This window comes from Sinocyclocheilus anshuiensis, unplaced genomic scaffold, assembly GCF_001515605.1.
Source record: "Sinocyclocheilus anshuiensis isolate Anshui unplaced genomic scaffold, SAMN03320099.WGS_v1.1 scaffold962, whole genome shotgun sequence".
Classification (NCBI taxonomy): domain Eukaryota; kingdom Metazoa; phylum Chordata; class Actinopteri; order Cypriniformes; family Cyprinidae; genus Sinocyclocheilus; species Sinocyclocheilus anshuiensis.
In genome coordinates, this window is record NW_015537985.1 from 807,498 (window position 1) to 826,893 (window position 19,396).

The 19,396-nt window shown below is 36.3% G+C and overlaps 1 protein-coding gene and 1 pseudogene across 1 annotated transcript; both read left to right on the forward strand.

Moving 5' to 3' along the window:
• The first annotated feature begins 817 nt into the window (after positions 1 to 817).
• Positions 818 to 2,271, forward strand: LOC107674235 (selenoprotein Pb-like). Its single transcript, XM_016468157.1, has 4 exons — positions 818 to 918; positions 1,048 to 1,260; positions 1,428 to 1,536; positions 1,627 to 2,271. Exons 1-4 carry the CDS (start codon positions 881 to 883, stop codon positions 1,816 to 1,818), a joined length of 552 nt encoding a protein of 183 aa, XP_016323643.1. The 5' UTR covers positions 818 to 880; the 3' UTR covers positions 1,819 to 2,271.
• A 1,563-nt stretch (positions 2,272 to 3,834) lies between these two features.
• On the forward strand, positions 3,835 to 7,725 carry LOC107674226 (elongation of very long chain fatty acids protein 4-like; annotated as a pseudogene).
• The last annotated feature ends 11,671 nt before the right edge of the window (positions 7,726 to 19,396 follow it).

Genomic DNA, 19,396 nt, shown 5'->3' on the forward strand with positions numbered 1-19,396 from the left:
GTAGGAAGCGTAGCCATTGTGGCTCTTCTTAAAGCGAGCTGACATTTCTGTCTCAAGCAGGCTACCAAGTGAGAGATCTTGCTGTGTAATTTACAGGGTCATTCTTTAAAGTGATGTCTATAGTTAGAGAATTTTATTTTTGCTGTAAATTTTCTACAAACAAGGAAAGAAACTACAAGGTGCTATTAGAAAGAGACCTAGTACTGATATTTGTTCACAATTTTAAATTTGTTTACTATACAAAATTTAACACTTAAAATTTGCTTACTATACAAAATTGTAACAGGGTTAACATTTTAGAATTTTTGCCAACTGACGAAAGTAATAACACACAGTACCGAAAAAGGATAAGGCCTTTTTTTTTTTATTAAATAATTTACATTTTTAAAAATATATACACATTTCAAAGCATATAAAAGACTTAAAATGTAAAATAATTAAAACATTTATGTATTTAAAGAATAAAGAAAAAATAATTGCCTTTTTCCGTTTATATACAGATTTTAGTATTTAGTAATCATACAAATTAAAGTATATAAACATTATCAAATTAATTAGAATATATCTGTCACGATGCACACACACGAGGGACGAGGAGACGCTGGAGAATATGTTGACAGGACTTTATTTGCATGAACCAAGGGAGACGAACACAGGAAGATGTTCACAGCGGACAGAGAACTTGGGACTGGGAACACTTTTTATACACACACACAGGAGGAGGGGATGACGAGACACACCTGGGAGCAATGAACCATCATGGGGAACACCTGGGACAAATTAAACATGGGAAAGGAACACCTGGGGAGCAAGACACAGACAAAACATGGAACAGAGTCTGACAATATCATAAGTATAACAATATTTATGAGGGACACAAATGACAGCCATTTTGTGGAATGACCCTCCTCGTTTAAAGTAACTGTTTTTATTTCTAGTATAATTTCAGTGTTTTTGCTCTTTCCATTTGTAAACAATTGAAATACAAAAATCTTGGCTGCTCAGTCAGTTAAATCTGCTTGTGTTCTCTTCCTTTTGTTTCGGAAGGTTGGGAGACCTGCGTGACAAGCTGGCCCTTGGCAAGCTGACTAACATATCATTCCTGGTTGTCAACGAGCAGGATGCTCAGTCCAGAGCCATGTACTGGGAGCTGAAGAGGAGGACGGCAGAGGGCATCCCTGTGTATCAACAGAGCCCACTGCAAAACGACGTCTGGGACATCTTGGAGGGAGACAAGGATGATTTCTTAGTTTATGACAGGTATGAGTAAAACACACTTCTAAATCCATTCAGTAATATGACCAGTCTGACTAGCTTTCCTTTAGGGTCACGTGACTCTTTTGTAGGTTCTCCAGAAACATTTTTCTCAAGCATTGTTTTCTGTGTTCAATGTCATGGTCATTCTTTAGTATTTCCTTTCTGCACAGATGTGGATATCTCACCTTCCACATTGCCCTGCCCTTCAGTTTCCTTCACTTCCCTTATATAGAAGCTGCCATCAGGTCTACATACCACAAAAATATATGCAACTGCTCAGTGAGTGAAAATATTCAACAATATGAAGCTTCAGAAAGTACAGCATTTATGAAATGTTTGCAAAATGTTCATTTATTGAAACTCTTCCAGTTAAATGCAAACTTCTCCATATCAGAAGGCTTTGAAAACAACAAAAATGATACAAATGAGCCTACCGAAGAGAGCAAGACTAGCAATACAGAGCCTGTAACTGTTGAGCATCATCACCGTCAACATGAGGATCATCATCATCATCACCAACATGTGCATTCAGATTCAGATGTGCAGATGATTCAGATGTGACCTCCGTACCAAAGGGGCCAATCCAGCATTCACATCAAGAACATAGTCATTAAAACAGTTAGTTTTGTTTGTTTGCTTTTTTTTTTTGTTTAAAAATATACGCTTTTTTTTTATCAACGGAGCTGCTCTTAAGTCAGACCTTATATTGACCTTAAAGGGGGAATTCAGTTGGTTTTCATTGCTCTTAATGAAGTGTGCACTTTAAACCTGACTCAGGGGTCTGCATACTGATGTTGAGCAGAAGAGTCGTTCACACTAGACTTCTGTTTTCCTCCTTCCTTTTAGGGAATATCTGAGTGTGCTGAACTAAAGAGTTTGCTTTGTGTATTATTTGTTAACTGCCCTGTATTTATATGATGTGTTAAGGAAATGTTCATGACCCAGAGTGGTAATATATACAAAGAGCTTTAAAAAAAATAAATCTACATATACAGTGGTGTGAAAAAGCGTTGGCCCCCTTCCTGATTTCTTATTTTTTTGCATGTTTGTCACACTTTAATGTTTCAGATCATCAAACTAATTTAAATATTAGTCAAAGATAACACAAGTGAACACAACATGCAGTTTTTAAATGAAGGTTTTTATTATTAAGGGAAAACAAAATCCAAAACTACATGGCCCTGTGTGAAAAAGTGTTTGCACAAACATGCAAAAAAATAAGAAATCAGGTAGGGGGCCAACATTTTTTCACACCACTGTATCTATCATATACAGCATCTACCATGTGTAATTGGTCCTGTCAAAACCTTCATATTATACTGCGCTGTTGAATTTAGAAATTGTTTGGTAAATTAGTACTGGATTACATGGTTGCATTTATGGTCATTCGGGTTGGTCCAAGACGATCTACAAGATGGGGCTGGGACTGACCTGGTGTGCTGGTTAGGGCTGGTAGACCACCTTGGACCAATAACAAACCAGCTACATGTTCCTTTAACTGACATGATGTATTTAGAAAATTTAACAAAGCTTGTATCACTTTACAGAGGAGACAATACAGCCTATAATTAGTGCATTAAATTGAGAGTAAAGCTTTAATAAATACAATTCTAACTCATAATTCAGCTTATAAGTGAAGTCATTTCAGCAGTGTTGGGAAGGTTACTTTGGAAATGTAATAGGTTACAGATTACAAGTTACCCTATTTAAAATGTAATAGTAGTGTAACTATTTCAATTACTTTATTAAAGTAATGTAACTGATTACATTTGAATACTTTTTGATTACTTTTCTAATTTTTTAACAAATTTTTCAAATGTTATTTTCATTTTCAAACACTTAAAGCAGTCACGGTTAACTTTACAGTAGGACTCAACACTAGTTAGTATCAGACTTTCAAAATCATTCTTCACTTGAATTAAGATAATAATTATCTCATTTAAAGCACAGCCACCACAAAATCAGACTTTAGCAGCTATGTTTACTTTGAGATAATTCTGCAGTTAAATACAGATTTATGATCATAAGATATAGTTTAATACTAGCTTTTTGAAATCAACATATTTGCTTAGCCATGACAAGTAACACTGGCATCTAGCAATGCTTTGGGGGAAAAAAACGGTTAATCTTTATAAAAAAAAAAAAAAGCATATAAATAAACCCAAACAGGAAATAATACGTTATTGGAGTTTAATACTAGCTTTTTGAAATCAACATATTTGCTTAGCCATGACAAGTAACACTGGCATCTAGCAATGCTTTGGGGGAAAAAAACGGTTAATCTTTATAAAAAAAAAAAAAAGCATATACATAAACCCAAACAGGAAATAATACCGTTATTGAATAAGCATCTGTCCTATTCTGTGTCCTAAACTCCTGAAACATTTAGTGTTTCATATTTTAGAGCAGTCGATGCAATTTGGGAAAGAAATAAATCAAATCTGTATGTGTGTGAAAATATTCAGATGCAACCCCCTTTGTAATCTTTAACATTTTCATAAGTAACTGTAATTTAATTACACATTTTTTCTTAGTAACTGTAACAGATTACAGTTACATTTATTTTGTAATTAAATTACGTAATTCCGTTACATGTAACTAGTTACTCCCCAACACTGCATTTCAGGTTACTTTATAAAACTAGTTAAAACCAGTATTAATTTCGTAGCCTATTAATTACGCTTAACTGATAGTGAACGACTTTTAAATGGCTAATACAGTACAACGCTCAAAATAGCTGATGGTAAAGAATAAAGTTATCCAGGGGATTTTGGTAATCCGTTTTGGGGAGGATGCCATGTGTGAACTCCTGAACTCCTCATTGAGCCACTGATGCATGCTGAACGAGAGCTCTGTGTCGTAATTCCATTTATAACATCATGTTTTCTCTCTCTTGGATCTGAAATAGCGATCATAATTGACATTTTTACACAGTTACTCCTGTAGTTACACCCTTCAACGAACTCTCGCGCTGTTCCTAAATGTAACCGATGGGTGGCGCTGTTTGGGCATTACTGAATGAATAGCAAGCGCAATGGTAAGGCATCTACGCTTAATAGCCTATACAATTTCACAGATATTTATTGAGTGACTAACATACTTTAGGGCTTGGTTTAGTTTGTTTGTTTGTTTCTTATTTTCTTTTTACAATATGTCCATAACAAACACCTGATTCATCTCTTTCATTATTAATCGCTCAGGTGTCTGTATCCCCGTCGACATGGCAAAGGCTCCAGATATGTTACCAATGGGTCCTAGAAAACGGGGGTATTTTTCAAGCAATTGCATGTCTGATGTAGCCTACTACTTTAAATCTGCTCTTTATAATTTTTATAGGCCTACGATATAAAAAACTACAACAGAAAACGCAAGTTGTAGACTACAATAGGCTAGTTCTTTTTATTTACACTGATGCGGATAGGCTACGTACGTTTGACTAATTGGTCCTGACGAAACCAATAGACTGTGAAAATACTTTTATAAACAACTTTAACCACAGGCTATAATGCGGTTTAAGGAGCTAATGAAGCAATTCGTTCATTCTCACAGACAAGAGGACAGATGGATGGCTTTTGGTTTATTCTCCGCTGCCTGTCTGTGAAATCTTCCTGTGTTACCTTGTCATCGTCTGGCTTGGCCCCAAACTCATGACTTGCAGAGAACCAGTCAACATCAAAGCTCTTCTTATTATTTACTATTTTTCCATGGTGTGCCTTTCTGCTTATATGTTTTATGAGGTATGATAGCTAAAATATTAAATACTTATGTCCCATTCATCCATTCATTCATTCATTCATGTTTTGCTTATAGTTCACAGCATCATCTTGGTTGGCAAATTACAGTTTGGTGTGTCAGCCTGTGAACTACTCTGAAACCCCCTTGGCAATGAGGGTAAGCTAATTATTTTTATATAAATTATTTACATTTTCCCACACACAAGTTAATATTTCTGCAACAGTAGATTAAGAATTATAATTATTGCTTTTATTAATTTTGTGCCATTTTAATGCCATGCAGATGGCCAGAGTGTGCTGGTGGTTTTACTTCTCCAAAGTTATTGAACTTACTGATACAGTAAGTGAATTATCCAGTTCTTTGATATCAGCATTGTTTATGAATGTCTTATGATGTTTTATTACATTAATTAGTAAATGTCATTATCATCAGATGTTCTTCATTCTGAGAAGAAGAACAATCAACTGACCTTTTTGCATGTGTATCATCACGGCACCATGATTTTCAACTGGTGGGCAGGGGTCAAGTATGTTGCAGGAGGGCAGTGTAAGTGTTCTTTCCTTGGAGTAAAACAGATTATTGTATTTACATTCAACAGTCCACTTAGCAGAATATAACAATCTGCTACTATCAATCAAGACAAGGCTATGTCGAGTTTTTGAATAGAGGTGAAGTTGACTGTTTAAAGGAATAGTTCACACAAGGAAAATGTACTCACCCTCAGGTCATCCAAGATGTTGATGAGTTTGTTTCTTAATCAGAACAGATTTTGAGAAATTTAACATTACATCAACAATGGATCCTCTGCAGTGAATGGGTGCCATCAGAGTCAAAGTCCAAACAGCTGATAAAAACATCACAACAGTTCACAAGCAATTCACACAACTCCAGTCAATTAATAAACGTCTTGTGATGCAAAAAGCTGCATGTTTGTAATAAACAAATTCATTATTAATCCGTCATAATTTTTGTCCTCTCATATCAAAATCCACCTTTAGAACTGTTTTGGACTGTTTTCATTTGTATATGTTACTTGATCTATGCATGATTCTCAATATTATGGATAGAGGACTTGCATTTTAGCTGGAAGCAAGGATTTGAAGTTAAAAACGTTTCATAATGAATTTGTTTATTACAAACACGCAGCTTTTCATTCTGACGACACCCATTCACTGCAGAGGATCCATTGGTGAGCAAGTGATGTAATACTAAGTTTCTCAAAATCTGTTAAACTCATCAACATCTTGGAAGGTCTGAGGATGAGTAAATGTTAAGCAAATGTTCATTTTTGGATGAACTATTCCTTTAATCAGATTGTAAAATAAACTATTACGTTAAACTAATGTAGGTCCAAAAGTCTGAGACAACATTTAAAATATGGTAATAAACTACAAAAACTTCTATTGAAACTAAGATGCTGAATGGATTATGTCAAATCATGGGGGAGACGTTCATGTTAATTCTCACTCAAATGATCTTATAATTACAGTATAATTTGTAATTAAAAATTATTTTTTTATTACAAATTATATATATGTGTGTGTGTGTGTGTGTGTGTGTGTGTTTTGGACCCCACTGTATTAATGTAATTAACTAAGAATTCTTAGTTATTTACATACAGTTATTTATATAATTATTCAGCTCCTAAATGGGCATCTACATATTGGGGGTTGATTTAGTTGCAATAGCATTCTGACACCACTAGGTGATGTATTGCTTCGGAAATACACAATGAAAGTATTCTGAAATGCATGTGGTATTGTATTATGTTAGGCAGCTGATAACAATATCTCATGGATTTTGCTATTTTATCTGTTTCAGAGAGCCATATATTCTAAAGTGTCAACGCAGTGAATGATTTACTAAAGATGTTCTCTCTCCCTCAGCATTCCTTATTGGCCTCATAAACTCTTTTGTTCATGTGGTGATGTATATGTACTATGGCCTGGCAGCATTGGGCCCCCAAATGCATAAGTACTTGTGGTGGAAATGCTACCTCACTTCCCTTCAGCTGGTGAGACTCTTATTATGATTTTTTAAGGGAATAATAACTTAACATAAAGGATCAGTCACTTTTGTGTAACTGTCTTTCTTTGTCCCCCACAGCTCCAGTTCTTTATTGTGACCATTCACACTGCAGTCAACTTCTATGCTGACTGTGACTTCCCTGACTCCATGAATATGGTGGTGCTCAGCTATGCCTTCAGCCTGATCGCTTTGTTCAGTAACTTTTATTATCAGAGCTACATTTCCAAGAAGACCAAGATAGCATGATAGCATGGAGATGGAAGATACTGATATATATATATATATATATATATATATATATATACTTTGAATGTTAGAATAAAAATGTGTCATCCATTGATCCCGAATGTTGTGGTTGAGACTGTCTTAAGGACTCTGTTTAATCCTTTATCTCAGATCCATTTGTCTGTTTATTCTCCCCTCCTCCAAACAGAGCCCATACAATATACTCTCCCATCCCCCTCTGGTCATTAGGGATTGAGACCCTGCAACGCTCTAGTGATCTGGCCAAATTGAAATAAACCCGAGTCCACCTTCTGCTCCTCACTCACTTATTTATCTAATCTCCCACTGTGACACTTCATTTGCTTTACCACTCATTGGATCAGGTCAACCAATCACAGTGTAGCTTGGGGGAGTGGCTTATATAGGGCTCTGCCTTCTTTACAGCTGCCCTCTTCTACCTTGTCTTAGGCCTATGCCTTATTAAATATACCGTATATTACCTTTAAAAGGTGCGATTTAAATTTTTATTAAGATATAAAATTCGATTTTGATCTCAATATTATTTTAATAATGATAATAATAATAATGTTTTGAAATGTAATAGATAATAGTCAATGTTTATTTGCGTTTAATACATTAGGAATGGCACACAAGCGTGAAAGCTTGTCACACAGAAAAAGTGTAGAGAGAAGATTTCTCTTGAAAAATTGTTCCAGCAAGCTCTGAATAGCAAGTGTAGGCCTACTCCTAAAAATACTACTGGGCAAGCACCCTGTCACCTGAGTGACATGTGTCAAAACAGTGAAAATGTCCTTTCATTGCAGTGGAAGGTAATGGCTTGGAATTGCGGACTATTGTGCACTGGAACATTCTATACTCCTGTAAAATGACATGACATTAAAGACGTCTAAAATTGCAGTGCTCTTCTAAATGACCTCTTAAATGTAATGCAGTTTTATTATTTGTTCTATTGATAGCTTCTTAAAATACAATTTTATTTGTGAGCAATATATTTCCACACAACAGACATAGGTTTGTGCCTCAGGTTCAGCTTTAATGCAGTCTGAAGAATTCATTGCATCCATTTGAATATGTGAAAGCTCTCACCTGTCTCTCATTCAAATAAAAGCAGCACACACTCCTCTCCAACATGTCAGTCATCTGACAAAATGTGCCCAGGTTGCATTTCACCTGTTGAAGTTTACATTCCCCACAGTGCCATCTTCATGCATCCCACAGTCCAGTGCGGTAAACACAGTTCTCAAGGTGCACTTCTAACTAAATTGTAAACTTTTTAAACTAAATGTCACTTTCCCCTGCAAGATGCCAGATGAAGGCCATCCTTTAATGTTGCTGTCACTTTAAGTCACAGCCATTCTTTCCTCTGCCTCTTGTTAAGGCATATAAAGAGCGAGCAACGGATGTCTCTGATGCAGGCTGACAGAAATGGAAGTGCTTGTAAAGATGAAAAGAAGATGAGGAATCTATTCACCTCCCTCCCTCAACATTCTTTTGTTTAGAATTAAGCACACTTTGATTTCAGGAGCAGCAAAGGATTCCAGAAGAAGATGGTAGTTGTAGTCTTTATGTAGTAACTTGCATCTTACTTTTTATAAAACACAACAGTTTCAACCGACCAGTAGAAAGACAGGGAGACAGACAGACGGACGGACACAAAGACAGACAGACAGACATAGATAGATAGATAGATAGATAGATAGATAGATAGATGGATAGATTCCTCTTCAAATAAAATAAAAAAGAACCTTATATTACTGATGAATCTAAAACTGCTATAGTCTAGAAAATGCCATCATAACCAGGTTTAGGGCTAAAAACAGCCACTCCATCGCTCTTCTGCTTTCTCACCACATAAAAACCAGAGTGTTCCTTCTGCTGTGAACTTTAGTGTGGCGTTGTGTTCTGGCTGGGGTCGGTTTCCTCCAGCAGCCGCCCTCTCAGTCTGAACTATAATTAGTAATCACTCAGAGGAGACCTCCTCACCACTGCATGTCGGTAATCACACATGCCCTGAGTATCAGCAAATGAACAGCTGATGATGGTGCTTTAGGTACGGTACGGTTTTCTCACACAAAGAGGGTTAACAAGAAGGTTAGCAGAGCTCAGCCACTGCCACACTCAGCTTCCCTGAGAATCTCCAGCAGCGGTCACAGCTTCTACATGATCAGAGTGGTCTGGCGGATGTGGTGTCAGCGAGGTGGAGGGCTAATGTGAGGCCATCACGCTGATGTTCTTGTGTTTCAGTTCGGACTGCAGGAAGATCTGCTTAGGATAGTAGTGAGGGTTTTATGGAAACAGTGCAGAGGAGACAACCTGACCTGACCTGTACACACACACACACACACACATAAAAGATGTTGTTAATAAAGTGTTGTTGATTAAGTGTGCTTCTTATCTTAAGAAAGCAAACATTAGATGGCATTAGCATTTTAGTAATTATTTTGTTTTTGTTATATTATGTAGACTATAGGAAGGAAAAAAATTGACAGGGACATAAATATTTTTTTTTTGTCTCATTTTGTTAATTACAATTACAGAAGATCCTTACAGAAAGTACTGCTGTGTGTTATATAATATAGTACAAAATAATTTCCATATAGCATATCAATATTATTAATATAATAAAAATAAAAGAAATTACGCACATACTACACCACTTAAACAGGGCCTGGATAAAATGATGACGCACTTGGTCAAAATCCACTGGATTGAAACATTGCAAGAGAAAAAAAAATTGTTTTTAAGTTACAAAAACATGGTATTAACATAGTATTCTGTCCAAAAAAAAAAACAGATGGACAGATTACAGAAAATTATGGAAAACCCAAATGGGGTACAGGTACATGGTAATGCAGCAAAGAGTTCATCCATTGCTCAAGACAAATGTATTTTAATACTATGGTAATACTCATGTGTATTTATATTTTATTTGAATTTTAGCATATGCTGAAATTGACTTTTTGTGCAGTTCTTCATTTAGTCGTGTGACAGCAGAACTTATATATGTTATTTATGTGCTAAGTTAATGTACATATTAACAGATCAGTTTGTCAGAACACATGGCTCAGTTTCATTTGCTCATTGTTCACGTTTATCAAAGGGGAGGTTCTTTTATGGTGTTTTATTAAGGAAGAATGAGAACCCATCTGTCTTATGTACTATTCTATAATATAAAGTGGGATATAAACGAGGCCGCCATTAAAACCAGTCTGAGTCTGAGACACACATGCAATACAACAATGCATGTGTCATGAATCCCATATGCGGCCGATGATTTTGGAAAGGCAGCGGTGGTCTGTGTCTTCTCTATGTACAGTATGTCACAAGTATTCACAAAAGCTCCAAATACCGGTATTGCATGGGAATATGCTCATTCTACACAGCCTGTGGCTGTCCTGGGGTCTCTTGATAAGAACACTGATTTTCTGTCTTGACCAGTTTTTTTTTTTTTAAATCACACACAGCTTTGACCTGGCTAATGCCATGCTTTATCTGGCTGCTGAAATCATGTGCAAAATTATTCCCCTCATGTTCTAGGCTTAAGGTCAGCATTGTCATCATCAGGCAATAAAAAGGTTATTGCTTGAATTCATGTCATGAACTAACGTTTTTGTGCCTAAGGTTGTCATAACACATACACTGTTCAAAAGTTGTTGCTTTTTTATGTTTTTGAAAGAAGTCTCTTATTCTCACCAAGGCTGCATGTAACTGTTTTCTGTTCAATATAATATATTTATTCCTGTGATGGCAAAGCTGAATTTTCAACAGCCTTTACAACATTATCAATGCTGTAAATAAATGTGCTGCTGAATATTTTTGTAGAAACCGGTTTACATTCTTTATGGATTCTTTGATGAATATAAAGTTCAAAAGAACAGCATTCATTAGAAACAGGAATCTTTTTGTATCATCTTAATATGTTTATTTTGATGCATTTTATTTGTCTGTGGCATGCTAAATTAAAGTATGTTTATTTTTTAAAAATCGTACTGACCCCAAAACTTTATACATATATGGTTGTGTTTTATTAAACATGCTTAGTTACAAAATCTTTAACTACATGTTGTCATAGGAAATATAATAATATGGATGTTTTATGAATATTGAGCAGGCTACTTTTTAAACGATTCGTTAAAAGAACCGACTCATAAGAGTAATTTACTTGTGAATCAGGTGGTGGTGTATATTTTTGCGTGTAGCTCGAGAGGACATGTCAGTGGAAATAAATATTTTCTTGCCATTAGTTTGCCATACACACTGTATTTTAGCTCATCAAATGAAAGTTAGTGTTTATGAAGTTTAAGTGGTTGTCAAGGTCCAAAAAGGAAAAAATAAAAAAAACACTAAAACATCAAACCAAACCCATAAAAAGTCATTGGTTCCCAGTATCAAAGGCAATGACATTGTTTAGACAATATTTGACATAGAATGAGGCTAATATTAAAATGTTAGACCTTTCCTCACAAAAAAACTGACTATGACTCAAGAAGACTTGGAAAACAGCATATGAGATTTATGAAATAGGTTTATGGTACTTTTATAGTGTTTTTTATCGTTTTTGGAGCTTGACAGCCCATGGCCACCCTGAATTGTCATTGTCACAGTCTGACCAACTAATAAAGTGGTCCAAACCCCTCTAAAACCAACTTGCTAAACCAGTTATAACCAGGCTGAAAGCCCAACTGAGGCCAGCCAACCAGCGTTAACTCTTTTTGTTTTCAGCAGGGATATTAAATATCTAAGTTATGATTGTTCAGAATTCTTTTTTGTTTTGTGATCCACAGAAAGTCATACAGGTGTGTAGATAATGGCTTTGTTATTGGTAACTTTGTTATTGTGTGCACTGTCCCGTTAATACCTGCTGCAAGCAAACACACTTATCTGATTACATGCGGTAAGCATTCATACATCTCAATAATTGCAGTTCTAAGACTGCAAAATGCTGTTTTCAATACACTGAGCAGATGTAAGGAAATTGTGTGGGTCAGCTCTCAGTGGGCCTGGACTTAGCGAGGCCCGGTCTGTTTGTGTGGACCCAGTTGTCATCTTTCCCCTACCTTTCTGCATTATTCACCATGAGGTGACCAAGGGGGAGCACTTTTTCTCTCTCCTTGTACTCCATTTGAAATGATTTTTGCCTTGCATCGAAGCACATTTCGCTTGACACAAAGACAAAGGACCCTGCACACATGTGCATCTCTTGAGTCCCTAGCTATATTAAACATTAATGCTAGCATAATTTCTGTGGTTCCCAAGGAGCTGAGGAGTGCAGGCCCACAGTCATCAGTGAGTTATGTGTTTTTCCCAATGGCGAAATCAATTGTGCGCAGGACAGTGAGACAACTCAGTGTTTAAAGCCGTGTTGAAGAGCTTAGCAGTAGGCCAGAGCAGAGATAATTATAACACTCCTTGGTTTTACTTAGAAAATGTTTCAACTAAAACTTGGTGAATCTTGAGATTTTCATTTGTCCGCAGTCATTAACTGTAAAATAACCTAAGCAAGTTGGATATAATCAAACTAACCATTGACAAAGGCACATTCATAACAGAGGTGTGTAATAAATGTAACTAAATAAAAGGTTAAAAAGAATAATAAATATAATAAAAAAGAAATCTATATATAAAATAATTTTATTATGTTGCATAAATATTTTGTAAATTTTGTATTCTGAAAAGAATAAGAATAGTAATATTTTAAAACAATATTTTTTTTAAAAAGTAACAAATTCAGGTTACAGGTTTTAGAACACAAACTTTGTAGGGTTCTGCAAATATTATTCTCTGTTTTCTTGTAGGGCCTACAGTAGATAAACTGAGTGTGAAGGACAGTTTGGTGACATCAGACTACATAAACACAAATGAGTTATCCAAAATTACCATTTAAAAGTTTGGGGTCAGTGCGATTTTTTTTTTATGTTCAAAGGAACAGCATGTATTTGAAAAATAAATATTTTGTAACATTTATAAATGTCTTTACTGTCACTTTTGATCAATTTAATGCATCCTTGCTGAATAAAAGTATAAAACATTTTTCAAAGAAAATCATAGTTTCCAAACATTTTAACATTTTATATATTTTATTAAGCTTGAAACCCCAAAGACCATTTAAATGCATACAAACATCAGTGAAATATAACAACAATTTAAAATATACGATTTAAGAGATAAAAATTATTTAAATTAGATTTGATCTATAATAAATTAAATCATGATCCTAAAACTCAAAGGCCCGGTTTCACAGACAGGGCTTAGACTAAGCCAGGATTAGGCCATAGTTCAATTAGGACATTTAAGTAATTTTTATAAACGTGCTTAGAAAAAAACATTACTGGTGTGCTTTTTGAGACAAAACAAAGGCACTGACGTGTTTTAAGATCAGTCAGTGCAAGTTTCTTTCAGTTGAAACAGCTCAGATTTACATTTTAGTCTAGGACTAGGCTTAAGCCTTGTCTGTGAAACCGGGTTCAGTGAGAGTTTAAAAGTATTCCTGCTCTTCCTTATTAATATGACATTCCATATCAACTATTAAATCTTTTTGCCTTTTTACGCTCATCTCTCTTTAAGCAAAGCTTCTCTTTTATATATGTGGACAAACATTTGCGTATACTGAAAGAAGTTTCTTATGCTCATCAAAGCATTTATTTAATCAAACTTAATGGTGAAATGTTATTAAAAAATTTAAATAACACCTTTACTCCAGTCTTCGGTGTCGCATGATCCTTTAGAAATCGTACTAATATACTGATCTGGTGCTCAAGAAACATTAGCCTACTTATTAACAATTTTGAAAATGGTTGTGCTGCTTAATATAAGTTTTTTTTTTTCCTGATTTTTTGATGAATAGCAAAAGAACATCATTTATTTAAAATATTAACTTTTTGTAACATTATAAATGTTTTTGCTGTCACACTTGATCAATGTTATATCAATTTATGATCCTTGTTGAATAAAAATATTAATTTCTTGGGGAAAACGTTTGACCCCAAACCTTTGAACGCTAATGTAAATATCTGTGAGCGCATGTTTCTTTGTGTGCGGATGAACCTGTGCATCTACCTCATGCCTTGCACCCACACGCCGACCGTTCTGTCAGTTCGCCAGCTGCATGAGTGAGCAGATTCTACATTTAGCCAGCCATTATTTATGTGCTGCGTAGACTCAACCCCACCGAGCAAGGCAAGACACTTTAACATCAAAGCCAAATGAGCAGGGCCCCCACTTTCCCGTAGGAACATGCTCTTTTGATTCCCTTCTATCTCTTCCCCTCTCCTCCACGCTCCCTCTCTATGTCGGGTGTTTCCCTTCACCTCCTCTCTTCTCCACGCTCCCTCTCTACGTCGAGTGTTTCCCCTCACCCCGGCGCGAGCTTCCAGGGTCACCTGACGCAGAGCAGGGGCCTGCCGAGGATTGGTCTCTCCTCCTGGGACTGCCGTGCCTGTGAATTACAGCGCCGTTCCACATTATTAAACATGACACTCCAGCAAGATAATGGAGGCTTTCTTCATCCCCATTTGAAATCCTAATCTCATTTCTTTGATTAATAGGCACTGATCTGCATATCAAGGGCTCTTGTTCATTTAATCCAGCAAAACCCCCATTTTTATGATGCACTAGCAAAAGAGATGGAGAGAGATTGTGAGGGGTGGTAGAGCCCATATCAGTGCTCCCAGTCTCTGCCCTCCTCCTTCTCACGGTGATATGATGCATGCGGAGTGAGATGAAAGTGCTGGGGTATAAACATGGGGGCAGCACTTTTGAGTGATATGGTGTGTTTTTGTGGATGCAGATCTCTTCTGGATCATCACTGCAGGTTTCACATTCCATTCAGCGCATTATGTGAGAGAAGACAACGCCCCTCCATTCGGCTTCCTGAACATTTCAAATCACAAGCAAGAGTGCCTTCATTTCATCACGGGCCTTCAGCAGTTTTCAAAGACCTTACGCACATCTCCATTATTCCCTTTTATGTTATCTATCAGTACTTCACAGTTACTCTCTCTTCCTGTACGGAACCTCAGAACTGGCCGGATGATGATGACGTTACTTTATAACCTTCATTCCGCAAGTACATTGCGGTCTTTGTTCATGAGTCTTACAGACATGTTTTAAATTCCAAAGTTATTTAATTCAATGTCTTGATATCACAGACTGTCCTTGATGCAACCTTTTTTTAGTTACACTGAATAAAATTCACACATCAATTCACACATGATATTTGTAAATAATCAAATCTAAATTTATTTTAAATTCATGGGGAAATTAAGTGGCTAGAGAGAATGTTTTATCATTAAATGTTCGATTTATTTTTTTTAAATAAAAAATGCATTAAAACAGTAATATTATGAAATGTTATTCCAAATTAAAATAACATGTCTACCTTAATATATTTTAAAATGCACTTTATTCCTGTGATGGCAAAGCTGAATTTTCAGCAGCCATTACTCAAGTCTTCAATGTCACATGATCCTTCAGAAATCATTCTAATATGCTAATTTGGCCAAGTACATTTCTTATTATTATATTTTTAAATTTTATATCATCAATGTCAGTATTTTTGTGGAAACTGAGATACATTTCTGGGGATTTATGGTAGAAAATTGTGAAGAATAGCATTTCTTTCAGAATTTCTTTCAACAATGTAAAAACCTTTACTGTCACTTTTGACCAATTTAATGCTGGATAAAAATATTAGTTTCTCAAAAAATAATACTGACCCCAAACTTTTTAACAGTAGTGTATTTATATTATATCGTATATATGAACATATACATTTTAACTCAAACAAAAATGATTTAACTAAAATTAATAACAATAAATTCACCTTTTTATTTATGATATTTGTAAAGAATATCATTTTATTTTAGATAGACAATGAAGATACATTTTGAGACTTTTGAGAACATATTTGAACAGATCTAACATCTTTTTGTGATATTTTGTTTCCAATGTAAATGGCTTTGTTGATTATAATGGGAGGGTGTTTTAGGGCTGGTGTAAAGATTCAGAACAGTTCTAGATTGGGCACTTGTCCAGCACCAGCACGCTGCTGTTGTAAAAAAAAAAAAAAGGTATATGCGACCTTTCCAGCCCAGGGTATGAGATGCTTAGTGCTCCTCAACATCTGATTCCCCACCTGCAGGCCTCCACACTGGTCTGAATGCAGGCAAGAAGGGCCAATAATAACACTCTTCACTCAAACGGGTTAGTGTAGTATCTCTGTGGTGCAGGGGGGAGATGTAGCAGCATGCTGGTATGTTAGCATGGCTGAGGAGCGGCAGGGTGAGAGCAGAAGCTTGTAAGGAATGCAGACGTGGTCGAGAGAAACTCTTCAACCACTCTGAAACTTCCAAGCATGTGAAGAGACTGGAGGGGGGATGCTGCCTGTCTTTTCTCCCCCTGGAGGCTGAACTCCAATCTGAGAACCAGCTATTGTTTTGTGTACCTTCATCTAACTTACAGTGATTATCTTTCTCTTGCAGGAAATGTACTCTTCACCTATAAATGGTTCATCTTTCAAGTATGCCCGTGTCTGAATGCTCTCTGATTTGTTTTGGTTTTCAGGCACAGTGAAGAGAATGGGTAATGGCCATGCAGTTGGCTGCTTTGCTGAGGAAAAGGACCCTTGATAGCCAGATGAGACATTATAGAACAATCAGGACAAAAGATGTAGTTTGTGTCGTTACAAAATGATTCTTAACACTTTACCTATTGTCACTTCCATTGTAAGTATCAGAGAAAAGCAGCCATTAGCTCTTTTTGAAAACTGAAGAATAAACAAAGAAAAGATGCTCAGCTGTCCGTTTTTGACAACAAAGACGAATTTTTATATTCCTTTTGTAAACACAGTGCTAAAACCAATGTAATGGTATGTTTGTGTACATCTTAAAGATTAAGTAATTTTGGAACCTCAAAAATAATGATTCCCTTTCATGGGAACTTCGAACTGCGTCCTCTAGGAGTCGCTATTTTTTTGAAACCCTCCCACCATCTTCTATTGATCATTTTTTAGATGCATGCCGGTCTGTTATAGGGACATCAACTTTACATTTTCAGGTCTCTAAACACCACACTAAAACAAACCAAACTGATTTGGTTGCTTTTGTGTCAGTCAGACGTATTTAAATAACACAAATAACACTGTAGCAGGGGCGTTACCTCCGAGTAGGCAAGGGAGGCAGTGTCTCCTCAAAATATTGGATGAGAAAAAAAATTCGTAGTACAAAAATAAAACAGCGCCAATATTACAAAATATAACATTAAAAAGTAGCCTATATAAATCACTCGGTTTTCTAAAGAGACATTGTCAAACAGCGACACCAGCAGGTAAAGTAACAGCGGGAGTCCGCGTCTCTCTCGCCTCCCCTGAGCCCATTGAGTTTTAACAAACCAAAGCATGCGGTGAGTTTGGTGGGGGGTAATTGAGAATAAATGGGGGGAAATCACGTTGAGAGGAGACAACAGGTGCGTTCGACTTCATGCAGCACTGCGCAGACCGATCGTCTGTGTATTTGACAAATATAGCATTTTATTCATTTCATCTGTGAAAGAGTATGAAAACACCGTGTGAGCATCACTACACTCTTAAAAATAAAGGTACTTCACGATGCCATAGAAGAACCTTTTTGTCTAAATGGTTCCATAAAGAACCTTTAACATCTGAAGAACCTTTCTGTTTCACAAAAGGTTCTTTGTGGCAAAAGTGGTTCTTCAGATTATAAAAAGGTAAGAAAGAGATGGTTCTTTAAAGAACCTTTGACTGAATGGTTCTTTGTGGAACCAAAAATGGTTCTTCTATGGCATCGCTTGAAGAACCTTTTGAAGCATCTTTAGTTTTAAGAGTGTAAGGGGAGCTTGACGTCCGGCTTGAGGTGTCCGTTTTCAACTCCGCCCCTGACTGCAAGCGGCTACTCTCGTTGATCGCCGTCTGTAGCCGTGCTTCAAGTCGAACGCACCTATTAGGTGTGTTCGACTTCATGCAGCACTGCGCATATCGATCGCAATCTGACTTGAAGCAGTGCATGCCGGTTAGTAATTTTGTCCGACTTGAGACGGCGCTGACGCCACGTCACTGTCACATGTGGCATCAAAGCACCGCGAGAGCGTTTAGAGAGCAGCCGGCTGACTCAGAGCGGCTGCAGGAGCGTTGATGACGACACAGCCATTTCACGATTGGCCAGATTCACCGCATGACAACTATCACGTGTGTTTCGAGTTTATTCTAACCTTTTCAATTCCAATAATAGCCACAAATCTGTGTTTTTCTGTTAGTAATTACAAAATTACTAACCAGCATGCACTGCTTCAAGTCAGATTGCGATCGATCTGCGCAGTGCTGCATGAAGTCGAACGCACCTATTGGTTCATGCGATAAATCCCACCTCTTGTGTTCATGCGCGTTCTGTGTTCGCGAATCAGTCTGAATGAACAATGTGGCATTAGGCTTGTTCGAGATGAATTAACTTTAACGACTCTTTATGCTTTTGAGTTGCTCTCGCGGTACTTTGATGTCATACACCGATTGTTTTGCGCAGCGCCGATGCATCTCGAACAAGCCTATTAATGGTAAGTCTCATTTAAAAAAGTAAGTAAGCAACTCACACACTTAGATATATCTAATCAATTTGTTACATCAAAATAAGACTTAAAATGGCCTGAAAACATGATCAGTGGGAGTTTTTAGTGAGTAATCATCTTGGTCAAATTTAAAGTAAATCTCTGTGTCTGTGACCAATAGCCTATTTACTGAGCTTTGATGACTGATGAATAATTTAAAATTTGTTAAAAGTTAACTATTAAAAATAATAGCTAAACATAAGTTCACAAATAAAATATATTGTTTAAATTGCTACTGCTTTCAGTTATTATTTTGGAATAAATGTAAAATGCTTAAAAACACTAGCTTGATGAGATTCATACTTGGCTTTAATAAACAGAATATTGATTACATTGTTAATGTAAAAATATAAAATCGAATTGTTTTGTTGTTGTTTTCTGGTAGTGTAAGTAATGTTTATTTAACCAAGAACATGTGACTGGGACAGGAATTTACATTTGATTTAAAATAAAAAATAAAAAGGACTTTGCCTCCTCATTTCAGAACACCACCTGTATGTATGTATGTATATGTGTG

Coding starts and splice junctions, on each gene's coding strand:
- LOC107674235 (XM_016468157.1), top strand. CDS start 881: ATGACAGCCATTTTGTGGAATGACCCTCCTCGTTTAAA. Junction 919..1,047: donor AATGACCCTCCTCGTTTAAA/GTAACTGTTTTT, acceptor TTGTTTCGGAAG/GTTGGGAGACCTGCGTGACA. Junction 1,261..1,427: donor GATTTCTTAGTTTATGACAG/GTATGAGTAAAA, acceptor CTTTCTGCACAG/ATGTGGATATCTCACCTTCC.